General features: G+C 38.5%; 1 protein-coding gene across 1 annotated transcript in view; it reads right to left on the bottom strand.

Moving 5' to 3' along the window:
- The window catches only part of LOC122814944 (bile acid-CoA:amino acid N-acyltransferase-like), a 553,345-nt gene that overhangs the window by 203,041 nt on the left and 325,581 nt on the right, over positions 1–24,723 (bottom strand). Inside the window, exon 6 of the mRNA XM_044087204.1 lies at positions 9,817–10,007. Within this exon, the coding sequence (XP_043943139.1) occupies positions 9,817–10,007 (191 nt within the window). The remainder of the gene's footprint in view (positions 1–9,816; positions 10,008–24,723) is intronic.

The raw sequence follows: 24,723 nt of genomic DNA on the forward strand, positions 1-24,723 counted from the left end.
TGGGACACTTTAAGGAAGCATGTATTCTCAGCAATTCAAAAAATACATTGGCTTCTCTGTTGAAGAATATTTGCATGACACACTCTGGTCCCTTAGCTTTCTCTCTTTCCCATAAATTTTACAAAGCCTGTTAAAATGCCATTTTATGTAGCATATTTAGTTGGAAATTTCCCTTTAGACCATCAGTAAAAAAAAATCTTGGTATAATGTACCAAGCATTCATAGGTTCATAGGTTCATAGGTAGGTACTAGGCTATCTGCCCTAGGGCATTTATAAGCCTAGCCAGAATGTGTTGGCTTTCGCCTCCCTTTAAGATTTGGTTAGATTCCTGAGCCTCTGTCCAGCAGGGCCATAGAAGTGATCCCAGGAGTAAATTTACAATTTCCCATCCACTCGTCAAGATTTCTCTTGAAGAGGGTCAGTGAGGGGCTCTGACTAACATGGATTGGGATTCTTTTCCAGAGTGAGGGAAGCCTCTGGGATATGAATCTATCCTCCAGCATGCCCTATTTATTGTTGTGCTGAGGTTTAAGTCCCTGGAACATGTAGCTCTAAGGGATTTGGTTTTCTTGAGGTGGATCATGTCCATTAATTCCAGGTTAGACATGGCTTTGTACGTCAGTCAGAGATCACCTCTGAGTAGGCAGTAAGCAACTGAGTAGAGCTGGAGTTTCTTTAGTCGAGCTGCATAGGGCATCTGTTTGAGGCCCACAATCCTCTTGGTGAGGTACTTCTGGGGTCTTTCCAGCTGTTGCAGGCGTCGGGTAAGGTACATCCCAAATGGGGCACTGTACTCTATTATAGGCCTGATGAGCGATGAGTAGAGGGGCAAAATGACCTCTCTTGATCTAGATGTGAACCCTTTTATGATTAGGTGGGCTATATAGAAGGTTTTTCTAACCACTTTGGCAATGTGATTATCAAAGGAGAGGTTGCTATATACTTGGGTCCCCAGATCCCTAATTACATGTTCCGTACTTAGTACCTATGTGGTAGTTCGTGGGCACTTTGTTTTTCCCAAAGGGGATGTCTATGCACTTTTTGGCATTTAGCTTGAGGCCATGGTTCTGACACCAGGTATTTGTCTCCGTAAGTTTTGGAGGATGTCTGTGTCAGCCGGAGAGTTGATTATGGCTCCCAGTTTGCAATCATCTGCGAACTTGGTCAGCCATTGTCCTCCCATGCTTGCCTGTACCTCAGAAGCGTATATACCAAACAAGAGGGGTCCCAGGACTGAGCCCTGTGGGACGCCACTTGTAATTGGTTTGGAGTCGGACATGGCACCCACAACTCTGACCATGTGAGCTCTATCCATGAGCCAGTTTGCAACCCATCTCGTGACATAAGGGTTAATGTTCAAGCTGGTAAGCTTATTCATAATGCCAGAGTGGGATATTGTGTCAAAGGCCTTTGCGAGGTCCAGGTAGGCTGTGTGGACTACCTTTCCCTCGTCTATGGCCTTGGTAACTGTTTCAAAGAAGTCTACTAGGTTTAAGAGGCAAGATCCGCCTTTAACAAAGCCAAATCGGGTAGGGTCTAGTGTCTAGAGTTTTCCAATGTCTTTGTTTATGATATCCATGATGATGCACTCCATAGCCTTGCAGACCAGGCTAGTCAGACTTATAGGGCGATAGTTCCCAGGATCCATTGTGGTGCCACCTTTTTGGAGTGGGATAACTGTTGCTGTACACCATTCTTTAGGTACATATCCTGTAGTAAGGCTGAGTTTGAACAGTGAATTTATGTGAGGGTTTAGTTCTTTTTGGGGCTCGTGTAAGACACAGCCTGGGATACCATCCAGTCCCATTGATGCTGTGTTTTTGGCTTTGGAGAGGGCTGTTTTCACCTGTGTGTCTGTGATGTCTGGGGGTCTACATTCTTCTGGGATGGACACGGGCCCTTTTGGGGGTGAGGGGGGGGGTAAAGTTTGCACTGAATTTGTCAGCCAGGATGTTGGCAATGTCAGCGGGTTCAGTGTATTTTTTGCCATTTTGCACCAGCTCAGAGCAGATCTGAGAGATGCCACCTAGATTCTTGACATAGCTAAAGAAGGCCTTGTGATTATCTTTAGAGTCTTTGGCGATTTTTCTTTCGAAGCTGGCCTTGGGTGATTTTATGAGGGATCGTAGTTTCTTGCTAATACTGATCAGGGATGCCTTCCCTTTTTGGGATTTTGCTCTATTATGTAGTAGTTTCCTCCTTCTGTTGTATAGCTTATTTATGGCTGGGGTCCACCAGACTGGTCTCCTCTTTTTGGAGGAGTGAGTCTTGGTTTTACTTGGGATGGCTCAATCCATGCATTTCTGTAGGTGCTCATAGAATGCATTTGTAAAGGATTCTGCTGTTTGGGCAGCATTTTCCATTAGCCCGGGGACTTTGAAACATTCCACCTCTGTCTTGAGAAGTGTGAAGTTTGCTTTTGAGAAATTTTTCACAGTGGTTTCCTTGGCTGGGGGTGGGGTCGGAATGTGGATGCCAGTGTGATTAGTTTATGGTCTGAGCTTACCAACGAGGGGTTTACCTCTGGTGTGAAACATTGAGCCCCCATGTTGGTGATGACCAGGTCCAATATGTTGTCACTTCTTGTGGGAGTGGTGACCATTTGTTCCAGGGTGTTTGAGTTTATAAACTCCAGGAAACATTGGGCAAAGGAGTTGGGACTTGAGTAGTTTTCCCAGTCAATGTTTGGGTAGTAGAAATCACCCAATATCATGGTGTTTGGTGAGACCTTCATATTCTCCAAAGTTCTCAGGAATGCCGAGTGTGGGTCCTGAGACAAGGTGGGTGAGCCGTAGCAAGCTACAAACTGAAAAGCAGTTTTGCCCACTGTTAGTTGCACATGGATGGTCTCCGAGGCCTCGTACAGCGCCACTAACCTGGAGATGTGGGTATCCTTGATGAAGATGGATACACCCCCACCTTTTGCATTTTGGTCTAGGTTCTGGGGCCGAAAGGTAAGGTATGAGTTATAGCCTGGTAGTGTTGGGGTGCTCTCTGGAGCCTTGAACCAGGTTTCTGTTACTGCACAGATAACAATTTTCTCCATACTGAGGAGTGCCTCAAGTGCATGCATTTTGAGGTTTAGACTTCTGGCATTGAGTAACATTATACAAAATCTTTTTTCAGTTCAAATGGAAGTGTCCTCCCTCAAAAAACTAAACAAACAATGTTAAATACTGCTTCCATAAATAATCAGTCTAACATCAGTATTGGTCCGGAGTTGCTATTGTAATACTTAGTTATTGGAAATACTTTGGTATTATTTATATATTACAATATGGGAATCTCACCCTAGAATTCAATGACAATTGTGTGGGCTTCATGTGAAGCCTACATAATGTAGGCACGTTAGCATTATGAGCAGCAGCGCTCATTGAGTATGCATGCTACTTATCACTCTTACTCATTTATAAGCACCTTTTCATGACCAACATCCATGTTGGTGGCCAGGAAATGGTGCAGAGACGCACAAGGATTCAATGTAAACAAAACAGCTTGCTTATAAGCAAACATGTTATGTGAGCACACGTGGACAGCTTATAGGAAGTAAGGGCAAGTTGATTACAAGAATTAAGAGACAAAGGATGTAAAATCAGGAAAATGTACACAGCATACAATAGTAATAGTGCAGACATAAGTAAGCAGGGAGAACAAACAGAGAAAATGTACTCACATAATAATGTCAACCATGATTATGTGGTTAAGAAACATTTTAAACATACATTGTGCATACTTTTTTGTAGAACAGGTACCCCTTGTATTATTTATTTATTTATTTATTTTTTGAGAGTGAGAGAGAGAGAGAGAGAGAAGAACGTTAGGGAATGTTCTTAGGAATGAGATGGTTAAGTAGGTAGGGTAAGTTACATAGCAGGAGCAGACATACAAGACAGAGATGGTGATGGTCACAAAATGTTCAGTGATACTATGATTGGGGATAGGTAGAGGACATCAGAGGTACATCCACATCTAACCCAAGGACAGTGAGAATCTAGTCCTCATGCTCAGAACTGTCATCACTGTCTCCTGTGTTAGTTGCCTGAGTCAGTGGCGGACATGGCATCATTTTGGCAATATGATGCAGGATTTTTTCAATCCTGCTGATTTGGGGATTAAGGCCTCTCTCTATTACAACCTACACCAGCCATGTCAGCACTTGATGTGTGTGGTGTGTTGCCTGTGGCGATGCTGCTGCAGCCACCTGTAGAGGTATGGCCAGTTGAACCCCAGTGGTCAGTCTCCCTGTGCCGATCACTTTTTTACAGCAACGATACGAATACCACCACTCAAAAATATATATATATATATATATATATATATATATATATATATATAGAGAGAGAGAGAGAGAGAGAGAGAAAGAATTAGGTCAATGGCATGTCAGATTACTTTTTTATTTCAATGTATAAACCAATGTGAGAAATAAAAATGAACACTTTTATCACATCCAGATATGATACAAAAGCATTAATTTGTCTTAAAATCTATCAGCCTCAATAGTATTATATCACAAACAGAATAATACATTTCACTAAGCCATATCAGATATATGCTTTCAAAGTTAATAACTCCATTTGCAAATACTGCATTGCTAATGTAATGCACTATTTCAGTTAATATCGTATAAGTATTATTGTGTAAAAAATGTAATGTCTGTTTCTGGATATTGAATCCACACACAATTAAGTTGAGGCATCCATAACCAAGAGTTATTGGAGCAGGCATATAATTTTGATATAAATGTTAAAAATATGCCTGTTCAAGATAATTCACAGTGATGGTCTGAAAATACTTCTCTGCCTTGCATTCAGACCTGATGCATACTTATCCCATGCCTGTCCAGGGTGAGTTATTCTCTCTTGATGCACCTCACAGTTTTCTGTTATCTGTGCTGCAGCTATACAGCTGAGGAAAGAAAAAAAAAAAGAAAAAAAAATATATATATATATATATATATATATATATATATATATATATATATATATATATATAAACATTATGAATAACTACATTGGCTGGCTAATTCATGCCATATAATAGACAGGTGGAGGGTCAGTTTAATTGCACAACTGAGGGGTGTTTGCAGTCTAAAATTTATCCTCCCATTAGCTCAGAAGGTTCTGGTTGTGCTTCATATCACTTTGATGGTGATGACATCACTCGCCGGTACGTGAGATACCAGTTGCACTGAAGACAGCCTTGGCCAAGCTATTCCAAGCCTCAGCCTTATACTGAGACCATTTATAGTCCCCCTGCAGCAGCTACCAAGCTGTAGCACTTTACAAGGAGTGGCACAAAAATTCTGGACTCCTCAACTCCTCACCCAGACATACTATGAAACACTGATTGTTCTGCAATCAGAGTAATCATTCACACTTGCAAACCTTTAGCAATTAACACTTGCAGAGGCAGGGTATGTGAATGCAATCATGTAGGTCCTTACACCATGTTTACATTCCCTGCACTTAGTGCAGATTTTGGAATTCATGAAGAGTCATGAGTTCACACCTCATCTGCATATTCACACAGCTAAGAGGGCTGAATCTGCATATATAGGCAAGGGAATGGTGTAGGCAAGGAAATGGTATCTTTGTAAGGGAGACTGCTTGGATCCCTAGAGCTCCATGCTGCTATTTGCTTGCAGAAAGTGTTTCTAGTTTCCTAACTGACTTGATGCAAAGGTATGTGGCTGCTTTTTTCAAAATGTTCTATTTGAACTTTACTGATGAATTGCATTTCACCATACACCCATCGCTTTACTGTCTGTGTTGTTTGTCCCTTGCTGGTGGCATAGGAATGTATATAGGTTCATAGGTAGGTACAAGGCTATTGGCCCAAGGGCTTACATAAGCCTAGCAAAGAAGGTTCCCTGGCTTATGCCACCCAATAAAGTTATTTTCCTGTGCCACTATCGAGCAGAGACACAGAAGTGATCCCCGGGGTGAATTTCCTATTTCCCATCCACTCATCAAAATTTTTCTTGAAGAGCGCTAATGAAGAACTTTGCTTGACATAGATGGGTAGCCTGTTCCAGAGTATGGGAAGTCTCTGGGACAGGAATCTATCCCTCCAGCATGTCCTGTTTATTGTGGTGACAAGGTTTAGGTCCCTAGAGTGTGTAGCCTGGAGGGATTGGGATTTTTTTAGGTGTAGCATGTCCAACAGCTCTGGGTTTGATATAGCTTTATATGTTAGGCAGAGATCACCTTGGAGTAGGCGATATGCTATGGAGTAAAGCTGGAGTTTTTTGAGGCGGTCAGTGTAGGGCATTTGTTTGAGGCCAGTAATCCTCTTTGTGAGGTACCTCTGTGGCCTTTCCAGCTGCTGCAGATGTCTTGTGAGATACATTCCAAAAGGGGAGTTGTACTCTATAATGGATCTAATGAATGTCGAGTAGAGGGGAACAATGATCTCTTTTTTTCTGGATGAGAACCCTTTTTTGATGAGGTGTGCCATGTAGAAGGAGTTCCTGACTACTGTGGTGATGTGACTATCAAAGGAGAGACTACTGTCCACCTGGATCCCAAGGTCTCTTATCATGCATTCGGTGTTAAGTAGATCACTGCCTATGTGGTAGTTCATGGGTACAGAGTTTTTACCAAAGGGGATGACACTGCACTTTTTGGCACTGAGCTTGAGGCCATGGCTCTGACACCAGGCATCTGTCTCAGTGAAGCACTTCTGTAGGATGTCCACATCATTTGGGGACTTGACTATGGCTCCTAGTTTGCAGTCATCTGTGAACTTCATTAGCCAGAGGCCTTCTGTGTTAGCCTGTACTTCAGAGAAGTAGATACCAAACAGGAGAGGTCCCAGGACAGAACCCTGTGGTACTCCACTTGTCACTGCTTTGAGGTCAGATTTGGAATCTGCAACTTTTACAGCGTGGGTTCTGTCAGTGAGCCAGTTGGCAACCCATCTTGTGAAGTAGGGATTTATACCTAGTTTAGTGAGTTTAGCTACAATTCCAGAATGGGTGATGGTGTCAACAGCCTTTGCGAGGTCAAGATAGGCTGTGTGAACCACCTTACCCTCATCTATGGCATCAAAGAAGTCGATCAGGTTCAGGAGGCATGATCTGCCTTTCACAAACCCAAACTGGGTGGGATCCAGATTTTTCGAAGTTACCAATGTCTTTGTTTATGAGTTCCATGATGATACATTCCAGGGCCTTGCAGACCAGGCTCATCAGGCTAATAGGTCGATAGTTCCAGGGATCAGTGGTGGCTCCCCCTTTGTGGAGTGGGATAACTGTTGCTGTACGCCATTCAGTCCCATATAACAGTCCCAGTTAATTTTTACATTACATATGTTTTCATAGAATGTAACACAACACTATGGATAATTTTCCATGGCCATCTGACCACTTATTGCAGAAAAGTGTTGTATTAATTAATAGCAAGTTCAGTGGTTTGATGTTTGCAGACTATAAAATGTGTTAAGCCTGTGATATATAACTGACTGGCCACCACACAAGTTGATATCCAACAACAGTTTTAGCCATTTCTAATGTAGAAGTGTAAATTGCTTTTGCTAATTTTGCAATGTAGTATAAACAGTTGTTGCCCTTCCTATATAACTTTTACACTTGCTTTTCATTTTCTTTATTTTTTGGTGGGAGTTTGTTCTGTATTTGCTTCTGTGCACTAATATGGAACTTTAATCTTTACATTATTTTGTGCATGATGGATGCATGCATTCATGCATACATATTTGCTTTGTTAACAATCACTTGTATCTTAAATCTGTATTTTAGACTTTTTTGTGTTTCAACTCATATAGGCTTACAGCACCAAGACATCTGCACACTGTAAAATGCTATACAGTGACACAGAGAATAGTAGAGGTGACAAGTACTCCTTTGACTGTATCTGGAGACAGGTGATCCAATATTTAGATGGTGTAGGAGGCCATGACCATACACATCAGAAAATCTGACATAAGGCCAGTGACATAATAGTGTACGTGATATGTAGGGCATGTGAAATTAGTGGGAACATATGGCTGCAGTGGTGAGGGTGCGGGTAACAAACCACCACTGATTGAAACTGAGGAGTTCCTGTCCACTGTTACAGATCCCTGGCATGTCACTCAAGAATTCGCACAGATTTGTTGATTTGCTTCTGACATGGAGGACAACACCAGTGTGTATTCTGTAGAACTTCCAAGTATGTAATTAAATAATTCACACTAACTTCTTTGGTGTTAGGCTTGCCCTCATGTTTCCAGACCACCACCACCATGTGCCATTGATGATGACTGCACTCTGCCCTTTGCATATTTTTCATTTACTCACAGTTGCATATATGAGTGAGAAAGTAAAATGCTTGACACATTATTGGGCAAGGTCCATAGATGGATATTGCAGACATAAAGTCATACAGTATTACTGGCACTGCTGTACACATTACAGATGTCTCATTTTAGGGGAATATAACTACCTGCATATGGGACTAAGCAGTATTCAAACTCTTTTTTTTTTTGTTAAAGGTTCCACACTTACCTTGGGCCTCAGGTGAGGGCAGAAGAGGCTGCATATTTCCTGTACTGTTTCCCTGTCTGCCTGGTATCACTCAACATAATAAGTCAAATAGAATATAAACACCTTTCTTCTTCTTCTTGACAAAGGGCTGGCAGCAGGAGCAGCAGCAGCACCACCACCACATTGACTTAAAGCTTGTTACATATACAGGTTAATGATGGCAACAAAAAACCCATAACATTTTTTCTAAGTATAATAGTGGCTGCAATCCAAAGAGTTTTGGATTTCAGGGCAAATGGCTACACTAAATGTATATGTTTGCTATATAGATTGCTGAATAGCTCTGCCATGTTGGGCTGGTTAATTAGCATGTAATTCATCAGCTTATGGTTTCATTAGCATATTATGCTATTTACTTTTGTTTTGAGGCTGTACACTAAGTGCAGAGCCATTGAATGAGTATCAAATAGCTTGCTTTTGTATGCATGGCACAATGCACCACATACACGATAGCTGCACTTAATGTAGCCATTCACAAATCAGACCTAATGATTTTACTGTACAAAATCAGGCAACAGTAAGATCAACCTCATTAGTACTATGAGGTTGTTATTACGAAGGAATGAAAGCCAGAGAACAGCAAAAAACTACTTCATGCAGATGATAAAAATGATGACCTGTCATTTGTTCACTAAGACAAAGAAAATATTAATTTTAAGCTTAATAATGTACTATGCCTCTTGGGACTGTGACATAAATAGATAGACTAACTACATACACGGTAGTCATTATTTTTCTCTATTGTTTAATAGGCACTTATAACATGTTGATTAGTCAAAGAGAGCTTCTGCACTTTACACAGTCCACCACAAACAATTAAGCAGCTATGGGAAATAGACTGTTTAGAAAAACAATGCAGAAATGTATGTCATTCCTCAAAATTTTACCTGAAAGTTTATTTATTTAACATTTGTCGACCAGAAATGTCTGAATAGAATAGAGCCTATTTTCAGCAGAGGCCCGGGGACAAACACTCCAGATGCATGTTTTTTGGATTGCGGGAGGAAACCAGAGGAAACTCACAAGAACACAGGGAGAACATGCAAACTCCACACAGAAGACACCATAGCCAAGAATTGAATCCAATAACTTCTTGCTGTGAGGTGACAACATTAACTGCTGCACTACTGCACCACCCAAGTTCAATGGCTTAAAGGGAATACATTTTCAGCATGCCTGACAGGATAATGGATATCCACACTATTGTCTGTTATTAGATACTGGAGTTTTGTACATTAGACTTTCATAGGTTTATTCTGTACCTTGTGCTTACCTGCTGGAAGGAAGAGAGTTCCAACAATTCCATTGTGCCGGATATTTATACGTCTGACACCAGGGGCCATGTACCACAAATCCAGATTAATGACTGCCAGGGCTGTCTGATCTGATGACCATTCAGAGATGTGACCATCAAGGACAGAGACCTGTACTACAAATGGTACAGTCACATCATGCTTTCTTAGCCTAGAGGTAAGAAACATAATTTCAAATGAAGTAAAAATATTTAAACACATCCATCTATCTATCTATCTATCTATCTTGCTCTCTCTCTCTCTCTCTCTCTCTCTCAGTCTGTCCATCTATCTATCTATATGGAGATTAATAGTGATTGATCATACCAGTCACCAGTCTCTCCCACAGGGGTCTCTGGACTTGTGTGTGTGTGTGTGTGTGTGTGTGTGTGTGTGTGTGTGTGTGTGTGTGTGTGTGTGTGTGTGTGTGTATGTGCATGTCTGTACATATGTATATTTATGATGAACTAGGGTTCAACAGTGTTGAGCTAGTTATTAATACAGGGGTTTACTATCAAAATTGCAAACTTACATCTGTTGATCAATATTCTGTTGAATGCTTCCTTTCAAAGTTTTATTTATGCAAAAAAAAGATAAACACGAATCTGTAAAATCAAATCTGAAAGTGTTTCGTCCTTATGCAAGGCGATGTTTTGTAAATCGTTATTCCAATTGGTTGTATCAATTTCGATGTCATGACGTATAATGCAATGCATGAATACATACATTCATTTCAAACTGTAAGTGCATTTCTCGACCAAAAGTCACAAGCACAAAAGGGATTATTATTGAATCAGATTAACAAATAAATTAATTTGAAATAATGCAGGTACGTGTTGCAAGGGTAACGCTGTCATCCAAAGTTTAGTTGTAATATTAAACAGATTTAATTATAGTTTGTATGTTATGTATATATTTACAGAATGCTGATTCAGAGTTTATTGATTTCACTCCTTGTACAACTGGGAATACTTATGATACTGTTAAATCACAGAAAGGACATGAATTGCTCATTGTTGATGGATATCAGTACTATCTAGAAAAAAGCAAAGGCAATAGGAGTTATTGGTGTTGTGCCCGTAAAAGTAAATTTACTTGTAAAGGACATTGCATCAGGAAGCAGTAGTTAAAGGTAACAAGTTAGAGAAAAGTAATAGCCATTATCATGTACAGATGTTGTTAAATTGGAGGTCTTTCAAGTTAGAAATAGTATAAAAAGACTTGCTGAGCAATCTGTGGAGGATCCATGTAAAATAGTGTCAGAAGTTCTAGCAAGTACTTCAAATGGAGTTGTTAATGAATTGCCTAAATATTCCTGCACTTAAGCAGACTGTATGTAGAGTAAGGTAGAAAAGGAGAATAAGTATGTTTAAGGATATAGGCCGTGGTGGTGCAGCGGTTAGCGTTGTCGTCTCATAGCAAGAGGTTCTCCCATTCGATTCTTGGCTGGAGCGCCTACTCTGTGGAGTCTGCATGTTCTCCCCATGGTTGAGTGACATTAAAGACATGCAGGTAGGTGCGTGTGTGAATGGGCGTGCCTTCTTTGAAGGTAGGGCATTGGGCTGGCAGCTCGGCACTGTAAAAATCCATTGCCAATCATTAATGGATGGGAGTTCCACTGTGACGACCCCTAACTGGGAAAAGCTGAAAGACTTTAAGGATGTGTGTATATTGAAAGCTTTACAGCCAGAAATGCTACCTATTAAAAACGGTTGCTTTATAACTGAACATGCAAATGATTTATACGTAAGTGTCAGTGCCATTGTTATTACTACAGAACGTAATGTAAGAATGATGCACTCAGCTGATTATATTTTTGTTGATGGCTCCTTTCCAATTAGCACAAGAGAATTCAACCAGGTTCACAGTATTCACTGCTGTTTAGATGGCAGCAAGTACAGGAAAAATACCAGCTGTATATGGAATACTACCATGTAAATCCAAGGAGTACTATGACCAATTTTGGAAATGTGCACTGCCTATATGTGTACACTACAGTGTAGAATAATGTCCAAAAATGACACTAAGTGACTTTGAAAAAGGCGCTGTTAACTCTATTAAGAGAAATTTAACACATTGCTCAGCAAAAGGATGCTGGTTTCATCTATACCAAATAATATGGAGACAAATATAAAAGCTGCAGCTAGCTTCTGAGTTTTGCACGAGTATGCATTTTGCTATGCTTTGCAAATGGCATGCCAGAACTAGGGAAACCATTATGTAATTTTAAAAAAAAAATAATTATATCATTGGTAGACATAGGCTTTATGGAATACGAGGTTTAACTTCTGAAAGATTGCCACCACTGTTTGATGTTTCTTTCTGGAATCAGATACATGTGGTTTTGGTTATCCATGAAGCCAAAATGCTGTGGAAGGATGACATAGACATTTAAGAAGTTTAATGGGAAAGCAGAGATTTGTTTATGCTGGATGTGTTGCAAGCTGTTCAGTTATAACAAAATCATGTTGAGGATTTGAAAAGTAGATTGCTATCTTGTATGCCTTCCTCTCCAAAAATACATCATTTAATGGATAAGGAAATTATCTTTGAATGTTTGTTAGGCAAAGAGATCAGTTAACACCACATGGGCTCATAGAGCTAGTTGCTCAACACTGCTTCTTTTAATAATGATTGATGCTGTATGCAAACAGTGTGCGTTACATTAAATTACAGGTTGCATTCTCAAACTTTCCTATATCTTTTTACGTGCTCACTGCACTAATTTGCACTCAATTCATTAAAGATGTTCAAAACACCAAACTGGGGATTTTGCACATGTGCATTTATGGTAACAGAAATGACTGCTTCACATATGCCATACTACAGCATTATAGGCAGAAGTTAAAAAAATATATAAACAGTTTATATATTTTAAAAAAATATATAAACAGTTTCTTTTAAATAATCGAATTTTGAAGTTCTTCTACTCTAATCAAGCATATTTCATATGAAAATAGCAAGTATAACTCTTATACACATCTGCGGATGTTGACATCCAGTAACACAGTGTGGTTTCGAAAACACTAAATTTAGAAAAAACATGAAATCATTTTTGACATGTTGCACTAAATTTATTTAAAATTTTGACTTTTTTTTCGATTTGAAGGTCAAACAACTACATTTCTGTGTTTTAATAGTAAACCAATACAGGCAATGCATGCATTCACTCAATGAAATAAGCAAAGCTTGAAGGCTGATTTTTTGTAGGATACAGTGGAATGTCTAATAATCTTAGTAAATATTTATATATGCATACTTCAAAAAAGGAAAAGTCTTACACATATATTTAAAAGCTACCTTTATTTATTTAATCATTTATTGATTTCAGAATAATAGTAGAAATGGGAAAACTAGACATGCTTTTCATAATCCAGAAATAATAGCAGGGCAGAATACCAGCAGCATAGTATGCATGTAGTAAAAAGCTTATATAACAAAGGTTTATGTACTCATGTATTTATTCAACATTTGCTAACTTAGTAAGTGGGTTGGTCCATCGACCCTTTTCAGTCCCTACCCATGCACCCAAGGACATGGATAAATTAATGTAGCCAATCAGATATCATCACAGGGATTCATAGCAAACATCAATCCTCGCATTAAACCATGTAAGAAAAAGGCCCTGTTTCTGCGATGTGGTAATTTGCAGTTTGGAGACACATCAGCCAGAATGAGGAAAATGCCTCATTACTGACTAATTTGCATGACTCTGAATTGCTATTAACTCCCAAGAGTGCAGATGAACCCTTCCAGCACAGCAAACAGGTGCTGTGGCTGCAATGTGTTATCACAGGCAGCCCCCATTAACTCTTCCAGACAATACAGACATTCAAACACACTCATACCCCATACCTGTCCCAGTGTTGTCAGAAAGTCCCCAGTGTCTCCTTTTTCCTGATCTCGTAAATCACAGCTAATTTCAGTCAGTCATTAATGCCAGAAATTAGACTTTCATGCTTCATATCCTTCATTAAATCCATGAAATATAAAAGCTGTTAGATCTGTAACTTCCTAGGGTAGTAGGAGGCATAATTAAAATCTAGCCCTGATTTTGCCCTGTCTTGAGCTACAAGGTTAAGATATATTCCTGCTCTTCTCTATCACAGTCCAGTAAGTCACAACATGGTGCAGGCATGAAATAATGCCTAAGATCCTCAATATTTATGTTTAAAACACCCTGTTGCATTAACTTATCAGTTAGTGTGGCATGGTAGGGAAAGACTTTACTGTAGCGAGAGTGCCGAGTTTGACTCCTTTTACTCTTTACATTTTGCAGTTGATTTTTTTATTGCTAATTCTTGCTTTTTAATGTTATCCTTAATGTCTGTTGTTCCTCCAATCCCCATTTTCTGTAAATGCCTTATGGAAAAAGAGGTTATGCCAAGTATCTACTGCTCCCCCACTCCTGTTATATGTAAATGCTGTTATGGCATGATATGTTATCCCTGGTGTCTAGTGCTACCCCTTTACCCACATCTATTGAGTTAGTCCTAATAACTAGTGGTCCCCTGTAACCTACATCAGTAGAGTTATCCCCAGTGGCCAGTTGTTCCTCCAATCCAGTGTTGCAGATTTTGCTCATTAGTCAAAGGGTATATATGGAAGTATGACATTGACATTAATCCAACCCCCATACGAACATGAACACATTCATTCCATATAAATAAACATCCATGCACACACACACACACACACACACACACACACACACACACACACACACACACACACACACACACGCACACATATGTAGACATGCACACATGTGCACATACACATGCACACACACCCACACACACACACACACACACACACACACACACACACACACACACACACACACACACACACATACACACACGCACACACATGTACACACACACACACACACACACACACACACACACACACACACACACACACACACACACACACACACACACACACACACACACACACACACACACACACACACACACACACACACACACACACACAAACACACACACGCACGCACACACACACACACACACACACACACACACACACACACACACACACACATGCACACATGCACACACACACACACACACACACACACGCACACACACACACACACACACACACACACACACACACACACACACACACACACACACACACACATCTCTTCCCACCCAGTGGAATTCACATATGTGCTAACGCAATCATACACCTCTCACCTAACCCCTCACTAACCTCTCTGTTGCTACTTCCTAGACAGACAGACAGACAGACACACACACACACACACACACACACACACACACACACACACACACACACACACACACACACACACATATATATTCACACATGCAGACCCCCCATTCATGCACTCACCGCCTCTTACTCTACCTGATCATAAGACTCTTTTTAGGACTACCACAATGCATGAACATGGCCAGAAGGCCTCGCCTCTGGACTGCCTCATCAACATTTAGCATGGCCACAAAGGCAGCCTACCAAGGTTGTATGATATCAGATTTAGCACATATAAGAGTTTTAGAGTGCAGGAGAAACATGTTACCCACATTTTTTTTTGAAAATAGGTGTTTGTTTGTAAAACACTAATGATGTTGAAGTCAGCAATATGCAACCCTGAAGGTCAATAAACTTAACTGTTTCAGCTCAGTGATTGCTGGTGAGATGTTTAATATTGCAATATTTTGCTGTAGATCAGACAGCATTATAACTGTCAATGGATAGACGTCCCAGGAATAAATGGGGTAATATGGTAAAAATGTAGCATCATATGATTATTCATGAAATCAGTTGTAATATAAATATACCCAAGTGGTAGTCAAAGATTTGGGAGGGGCTCAAAGTCATTCATAGGCTCTCCTATTTCAGGGTGGAAGGGTGGCTGTGTTGGAGAGAAAAGTAAACTAGCCATGTCACTAAGCTCTGTTCCAATGGCTTGACTCAGTCTACCCCACCAAAGTTTTTCTAAGTTGCATTTCTTGTTCTTAATATTTTTTTCTAAGTCCTACTGAGACCCCAGTACTGGGAAAATAGTGAACCTAGTTCTCTTACTATCATTCATCAACAGTCTGTCTGTAATGCGTAGTGACTCTTGCCACAGAAGAAACTTCATTATTTAAAGCAGATTTTTCTTCACAAGAAGAAACTGTAATTCCTCATAATTTCACAGTATGTCAGAATAAACATTAACATATAAGCCTTCCAATTTGAAATTTGGAAATTTCAAGTTGCAGAAGTAAGCACTTTTTTATCTATACCTATCAATAATTTTCCCATCCTTATCAGAAAGAGCAATTTTGGAATTAAGTGCTTAGCAGCAGAAGAGTCAACTAAGACTATAGTTCCTGGGTCAAGTTTGGGAATATTGTATAAAATTTGAAAGAATAAGGAACTTTATACATCCTTTATGCCTTTTTAGGGACAGCTGTCTGACTATCAGAAAATTGCAGGCATTAAGATACACATCATCTAAAGCAGATAGGACAGGAGGAATGGGTGTAGGTTCTGGAATATCCTTGTGTAACAACTCATAGCATCTTTTGAGGGATTGAGAAACCTCAGTGTTCTCCCACTAAAACACTGGGACATTCAGTAGTCTCAGAGAAAGAGCAACCCCACAGGAAGAATCAGAAAGAGAGCTCTCCTCTGAATCTGAATCAGAAATATGAAGACAAAATCCTGAGTTTGTCCCTACATCTTCCCATTTGGATTCTGAATCTTGAATTTCTCCAGGAAAGGATTAATCCCTCTTTCTTTTTCATGGAAACTACTCTACAAGAAAGAGCAATAACCTGAATAAAACCCTGAGCCGGTCCCAGTAAACTACTCCTATCCAAAGAAATTTTAGGAGGAGAAGATACATGCTTAGTTTTCTGTTTCTGTTTGACAGGCAAAATAGGCCAACCATGTTACTAATGGCAGCTACTGCTTCCCTAGGGATGGGAACAGTATTCTGACAGAACAGGAAAACCTTCCCTGTTTCTTTTCCCAGAACCAACAAGAGGTGTTCGACCTTGCCCACTGCAGGGGCCTCAAAAACTGTAGAGGACATGGCTAATGCTTGGTCCATAGTGGCTGTAGGTGCTATACTAGAAGGATCCAGGGTAAAAGATGAGTGGTCTGAGGTACAACAAGTGGCCATAGCCAAGTCACCCACATGCAGCTGAGGCAAATTGCTAGCCTGCTGTGGTGGCAAAGGCTTGCTTAACATTTTCTTTCTGTGGCTGGAAGATAGACTGACCATGGGAGTGACAACCTGTTCTATGTCAAGCTGAAAATGATGCTTCTATCATGGGGAAAACAAGCAACAATGCCAGTAAAATTACTAGTCCACAGAAACTACTTTTTTGACAGAAAAAAAACAGTAAAAAGTATTTTCAAACATCATGGCAGCCTCATGACCTTAAAATAAACACAATGTCTCCACACAAAAAAGTTTACAGTTAGATAACTCTGCTTTAAAACTGACAGAAACAATAAGTGGTCCATTTAAAATTACATTACAGTCTCAAGACAATCCGTTAAGACATAACACTCCTACTATTAAAATAAATTTCTTGAAGAAGAAAGTAGTAAAACATCAGTAAAAAAATAAAAGTTTTTTTTTTCCATAAAAGAAACTTATCTGCCAGCTAAGGAAAACACAAGCTGACCATCGATCCTCAAAAGCCTCAGGTAAGTGTACTCTTTGGCAACATTAAAAATCTGAAGGGCTTTGTGCCCAAACTTGTCTTTTATTCAGCTCAGCTTGAGCTACTTGACAGTTTGGGTAGGTGGAAGGTGTCCTAAAGCTTTTGAAGCTGGCCGACTGTTATATCCTTGGCAAGATATAACCTATATAGCTAAGGCTACTGTAGCAGTATTCAATATGAAGAATATCTCATAACCTATACCATTATATCCAGGCACATTCTGTGCCTTTTATTCCTTCAAAGCATCATCCAACTTTATCATAATGACTTTATTCCACAATATTCCCTTTGCCTCATCATTCTTTACTCACTTCACCTCTTCTATACCTTCTGCACCCCTATAGATACCCTTTACATAAATCATCATGAATCTTATAATTTCACATTATATTAAAATAATTTGGTATATCTCATGCTTGGTCTCTAACATCATCCATTTATTGCACTTAAACCTTTTTCCTAAAAAGGGCAAAACCTCTTCTTGTTTTCTTTTTTTTTTCTTGTTTTCTTTTGTTAAACACTTCCACCTGTTTAGCAAATCCACAATTTAACTCCATTAATTTCATAAAATATCACTGTCTTTATTTAAGTAGTCTACATTTTGTCTCTAAACACTGCTCATAACCTTTAAATAACGCTAAATGTTCTTTACCACCTGATGCCATCATTATTCTGTCCATGGTTCATAAAACCTCCTAATTCGCTTATGCTCTCTAAGCAGTTTACCCATTTCTCTCTCCAAATTTTGAATCCTCCATGCACCCCAGTTATTCTCTTAATCCCTCATCTCCCCTATACAGTTCTTCATATCACCAAACACTGACCAAGCAGCAGTAAGATCTGAAAATCCAACTATTATATGCCCACCATCTACCTCATTTAATGAATCTGAAAATAAGAAAACATCTATCCCAGTCATACCTTATTACTTTTGTAAGTCTCTCACCCTGTCTACAGTTATTATCTTTACTTGCTTTAATATCACAGTTTAAATTTCTAACAATAACCATATTTCCCTCAAGCATTTTTTTTTAATTTTTCAAAAGTGAGCATTTTCCTCAACAGTAGTAAATATACATACAATTAATCAGTAATCATTAACTTTGCTGTCCCCCGCTATCACATTCAAAAGATTTTTCTCACTCCTGTTATTTAATAAAGAACTCCTGAACACATTCTTACCCATACTCTGTATGATATCTGCACTCAAAAAATTTTATAACTGACCCTGTCTAATTGAAAAACTGTACATCCAATAAACAAATGAAATCAAAAGAATGATTCCTACACTATGTTCTACTGTTCATCGTACTCAGCAATTGGTCTGATCTGTCATTTTCCTTTAGTCCCCTTTATTTTATTTTTTTATTTTCTGTATGTATTTAAAAAATGTTTTTCCCTTTCATAGATTTCATAGATTTTCTAAGGCCATTGTGTTTTATGATGGCTTATGCTTTGCTAGTACCCTCTATATCAGTCAGTCTCAGACTAGATGAATGCATATCCATCTAGCCATCTAGATTATGATTAAAGGAAGATAATGTCCTTAATGTATAGGGGGAGTTTATTCTAGAGGTTTGGGAGGTGTTGGGTTATAAACCTATCTCTCCACCATGTCTTATTTATCTGCCGGTGAAGATCTAGGTCCTTGGTTCTTCTACTGGTGGAGCCATTGAACTTGTTGAGATGCAGGTGATCCTGGGCAACTGGCTCTCTAATGGCATTATAAGCAAGATAGAGATCTTTCCTCAAGAGTCTATGATACACTGAATAATGGTTACATCTTCCAGCCTCTATTGATAGCTCAGAGACTTCAGATTTGTCATCTTTTTGGTTAAAAACCTTTGGGATCTTTCTAGTTGTTTGATATATTTAGTGAGATACATCCCAAAGGGACATCGTACTCAGCAATTGGTCTGATCAGTCCTGACTATAAGAGACTGATTACTTCTTTAGACCTTGAAGATATTTGATGGTCAGAATAGAGGGAACTCTTATCCCTCAATTTCATGTTATTCCAATCATTTTGTATCTATAACTCTAGTTTCAGAATCCTGTCCATAAGCTTGACTCCCCCATCAGTCTCATTCTAATTCTGCAACTTACCCTCATAAACTTTCTCATTCATAGTCCTGCTTCTCTGAGCCATATCTTGAACATCTAAGTGTCAATATTAACTTTTCTTTTCATTTCAACATCTTCTTTTTCCCTCCCATATTCCAGTTGAAGCACCATAATTTCCACATTTTGAGCATGTTAAGTTAGAATTTTTCCCAGTATATAACATTTTACCATACGGATTACATGCCCTTTGTCAAAGACATTGATGAAATTTGAGTTAGCCCATGATGGTAGCAAAATTTTAGCTGTCCAGCATATTTAACAGTATCTCTTACCCCACTGATATTGAATAATATTTATTACAAATGGCAGATTAAATTAACTATTCTCAACAACTTTCACATTTACCTCTATTCCCCACCCCTGAGTCCATACCCTTCTATTTTCAAATTGTTTTTAATTGCATGTGCATTATTATTGAGTTCAGAAAATTAAGACCATCTTCAGTAATATAGTCTATAAAGTCAAGAGAATGACATTGCAAAAACTTGGATCTAATTCAGAAATGGGTAGTTGTCAGACAGAGGAAGGTGGGGCAGTGGTAGTTTGGAATATAAATGAATATGATGAGGAAGATTGTGAACAACTTACAGACAATTATTATTATAAACTATTAAAGGAACCCACCTATGTTTTCCACATACAATTCAAGATGTTTCTGACCTATTATACTAATCTGGGACGTTATCTCTACCACATTAAGTAATGCCTTACAGGTAAAACATGCTAAAAAACAATATTTCTATATTTCACCTAAAATACACAAATCTCTTCAATATCTTCCTGGATGCTCTGTTGTTTCTGGCAAGGTTTCAATAACAAAATTACTATATGGTTTTGTAGAAACACCTTTTTATCATTATTAGACAAGGTAAGGGCAAAAATAAAGAATACAACACCATTTTCTTAAATTAATGTCAGATCTTCAGATACCTAAAAATAGCATTCTTTACAGAAGAGATGTAAAAATGCCTTACACTAACATTCCATATGATTCATGGATAGAAGCTGTTAAATTCTGACTGGATCTGGCAAATTCATAGCATTATTAATGACGTTATTATTCAATTCGCTGAATTGGTCCTTACCAAGATTGTTTCAATGGTGATTGTTATTTATAGCTCAGAGGTATAGCCATGGGTGCATCTTCTGACTCTTTATATGTGTATTTAACAAAGAGGGGACTTTGAACATAGTTTATTCATGATGGCAATATCAACAAATGCCTGGGTCTAATAAACATGTGGCATCATTATTTGGATGATTGCTGGTTGATTTGGTGTGAGAAAAAATTAACAATACCCATTTGTTAACCAGTCAGGCCCACTGGGCACAGTCTATTTTCATTGGTGACCCCTGAGCAATTTCTCGTTAAGTGACTTGCTCAAGGTTAAACAGTAAGCAAATGAAGGTTGATGGAATCAAACCCTGTACCAAAGAAATAGAGCTTATGGCTTTAACCCTCTTCGCCAACTGTCAGACTTAAGTTATACTGCCGTAGATGGGACTCAAACCCAAAATCTTTTGCTTAGGAGACTAATACCTTATCCTTTAGGCCACTGAAGTATACTAATTAAAAAAACAGAATTTGCATTACAGTTCATGTTATATGCAGAATATTTCACAATTGTTGTTTTAGATTGCTGGATGGTACTATTCTAGCCAGTATATCAAAAAACCTTTTCTAGAAATTTAGTGTTACTGTCATACAGTTGCCATCCTAGCCATATGGCTGAAAACAGATCAGAAATATGAATTTCTTTCCAAATACATGTACCATAGATTTCAACACAGGGGAATTACCATTTGACTTTTTTAAACAAAGGGAAATAATAAGTAGATAACATTATCTGTACTAGTTTGTTGGTATACAAACATAAGGAGATAACAATCAGCGTACAGCAAGCTCCCAGATGTATTAACACCTATAGGACAAATATCAATACAATTAAATCAGTTGTATAGTTACTTTGGCCTACATTATTAAGGAAACCATACTTACGTTTATTTTTGCTAGAACAACATTCATTTATGTTTTTAAAATTTAGAAGTGTATTAACAATTCTGAGTAAACACATGTAATGTAAAAGACTTAACAACAAAATAACATGTTAAAATGTTTTGATGTTGGAGTCCTAGTAACATGTGGAACAGAGAGGATTATTAGTCTGACAACCTACATATATGGGGTATTTGTGGTATGTCAGACATCATGGTCCTGGAGAATGAGGGTGAGGGAACTATACCTCTCAACTGTCCAGATTTTTGCAGACTGGCCAGATGTTTGCCTTATATTTATGGTCTGTCCCTCATAAAATTTGTGGTTTTCTGGCAAATCTTTGAAGATTGAAGTGACTAAATACTAAATAATGACAGATGTTTGAGTTTCAGACTTCATATCCTTCAGAAAATACATAATGATACAAAATCTGTTATTCTAGCAACTTTCTAAGTTTATAGGGGCAATATTTTGAGTCTGTCCATATTTTTGGGCTTTTCTCTCCCCCTCCCCATTATTTCTTGCTTTGTCCAGATTTCTTGCGCTGAGAGGTTAGAGGTATGGAGGGAAAACAAAAGTGACAGTAGATACAAGAAGGCATCTAATGCACTTTATAAACATACATAATAACATCTTTTAACAGCTTTCACCTTTATATGCATTGATAAATGTATCAGCAGACAAGTTACCTTTTAGTTTGGATGGTTCAACAGGATCTTTGTTTCCAACCAGCTCAATGATACATTTTAATATATTGTTTTTTTTAAGTGCAATGTATAGATTCATATCTGTTTAATGCATCTTATGTATAAAAGGTACACTTCCTTTGATTGCATGTGCTTGTATTCATTACCAGAATGGGTTCTTTACTTAACAAATAATATATTATGTGCACTGTTCAGTATTAGATAGCATTAAACCATTGTTTGCATGAAAAGTGAACATATTGTTGCCTTCCCTACTGTTTTAGCATTAATTATTCACGTGGATTGTTTCTTTAGTATATGGTGGGTTGCAAAAAAAAATAAAAACTTGTTGATCACAATTTGAACTCAAAAACAGGGATGACAAATTGTTTTCATCTCTGATTATTTGGTCTGGTTACTTGATTGCCGATTTTGTATAAAATCAATGGTGTTTTGTGTGTGTGTGTGTGTGTGTGTGTGTGTGTGTGTGTGTGTGTGTGTGTGTGTGTGTGTGTGTGTGTGTGTTCAGATAAACTGATAAAGCTGGTTCTGTTAATAAAACTGGTCTTTTTGATCAATTACGTCTGCTATGGAATGAAAGACTGCTGCTATACTATATCTTATATGCTTGTGTTTTTGTGACTTGTTTTGAAACATTTAACTAACAGAATTTAAGCTGTCAAGGTATTGTGTGCTATTTAGGTGGACTGCATTTGATTAAAATAAAACTGTAAGCACTGCCAGATATTACAGGCAATTTCTTTAAAAATAAAACCCTTAACACTGTGAGACAAAGCCACAAAGCCTGAGTGTTTGCAGAAAACCTGTGGTGAAGCTGTTTTCTTCCACTTGCATGAGTATAAAAAGGGTTAAGGATACTAAGAAGGTAGCCGTGAGTTAAGGCACAGCAGATTTGGCAAACTTGCAAGGTAGGAAAAAGTATGGAAATTAAATCCATTAAGGGCTAGCAAAATATTACAAAAAAATTACAGCCAGCACACTAACAAATAATCAGAAACATGGTTGTGGTTTAGGGACATCTCTACTATTCGGCTCAGTAATTCTATGGGATTTCCTAGGAGTTACTGTTTCCAAAGTATTCGTACATCATATTACAGGCAAGGATCTGAACTTTTACCCTCTGTCTGGTTTATCTGTAATAGCACAAGATAGGATCTGGAATTACTTTATTTTCTGAAATCTGTAGGGGGACTGGCCTTTGTAGGAAAGACTGGGAATTGTCAAGGGCTGGTTAACAGTTTGGTTTGTGGTTAAACACAGCATTGCAGTATAAATATAGAAAACAGCTGTCACTTCATCAATAACTACCTGATGTCAGATGTTTAAATGTTGATGCTAGCAGAATATATCATAATTATCTAAAGCTATGAGTCATACATAAAATTAAATGTGAAAATGGTTTTCATTTGAACAAGAAAAGCAAGCTTTTACATTTCTTATTCAGCAGAAATTAATTTCTCATATTTTATGCGCTTAATCATTCCACTGAATACCACAAATTCAATACCATGATTAAGTTACAGCAAAACAAATTATTTGTTGTCTGTCTTTCAAGTACTGTCAATTTGAATGAGGCAAGGCAGCCTACACAGTGTGATCATTGCTGTTGGAATAAATGAAGGATGACTGCTGTATAACCAAAGAACAGTTTAGACTTGGGTGCAATCCTTTCCCAATGCTATGAACCATGAAACAGCTTAAAGATCCTACAGAGAACAGGCCCAGTTGAACTTATTTTCTGGTCATTATGAAATACTTGTTAGATATCATATAAAAAGAGTTACTTTCTCACCCCTCTCATCAAACAGGCCCTAGCTAGAACACACCTTCAGTCCACATTTCTGTATGCCTCCCCCATCTTCACTAACCTTAAAAAATCGAAACTCTCCAAACTACAGACTTGCTACCACAAAACTGCTTGATTCGCTGCCAACCTCCCTAATAGACCACATGACTGCTCTGCCCTAAAACAACTGCACTGGCTAGAACTACCACATCTTCTATCACTTAGCCAACTTACAATTGCTCACAATATCATTAACCTGATGCCTGTTCAGCACTAAAAAAACTAGTCTAGGCTTACAATGCCTCCCGTACACTTTGCTCATGCAATAAACTACTTCTAAAAAAACACAAAACTAGTAACGCTTTTGGTGACTATTTGCAAATCATAATGCTAAAATCTGGAACTGTATCCCATAAAACATACTCACCACCCCTACCAGCACTAGATTTAAACTACTACTCAAAGAACACCTCTTCAATAACTGGCTCTTCACCTGTATCACCCCAGGATAAACTCCTTACATCTCCCTTGTCTTTCCTCATTCAATCCCTAATCCA

This window comes from Protopterus annectens, chromosome 11.part0 (genome assembly GCF_019279795.1).
Source record: "Protopterus annectens isolate FY-2018-M chromosome 11.part0, PAN1.0, whole genome shotgun sequence".
NCBI classification, from domain to species: Eukaryota; Metazoa; Chordata; order Ceratodontiformes; family Protopteridae; genus Protopterus; species Protopterus annectens.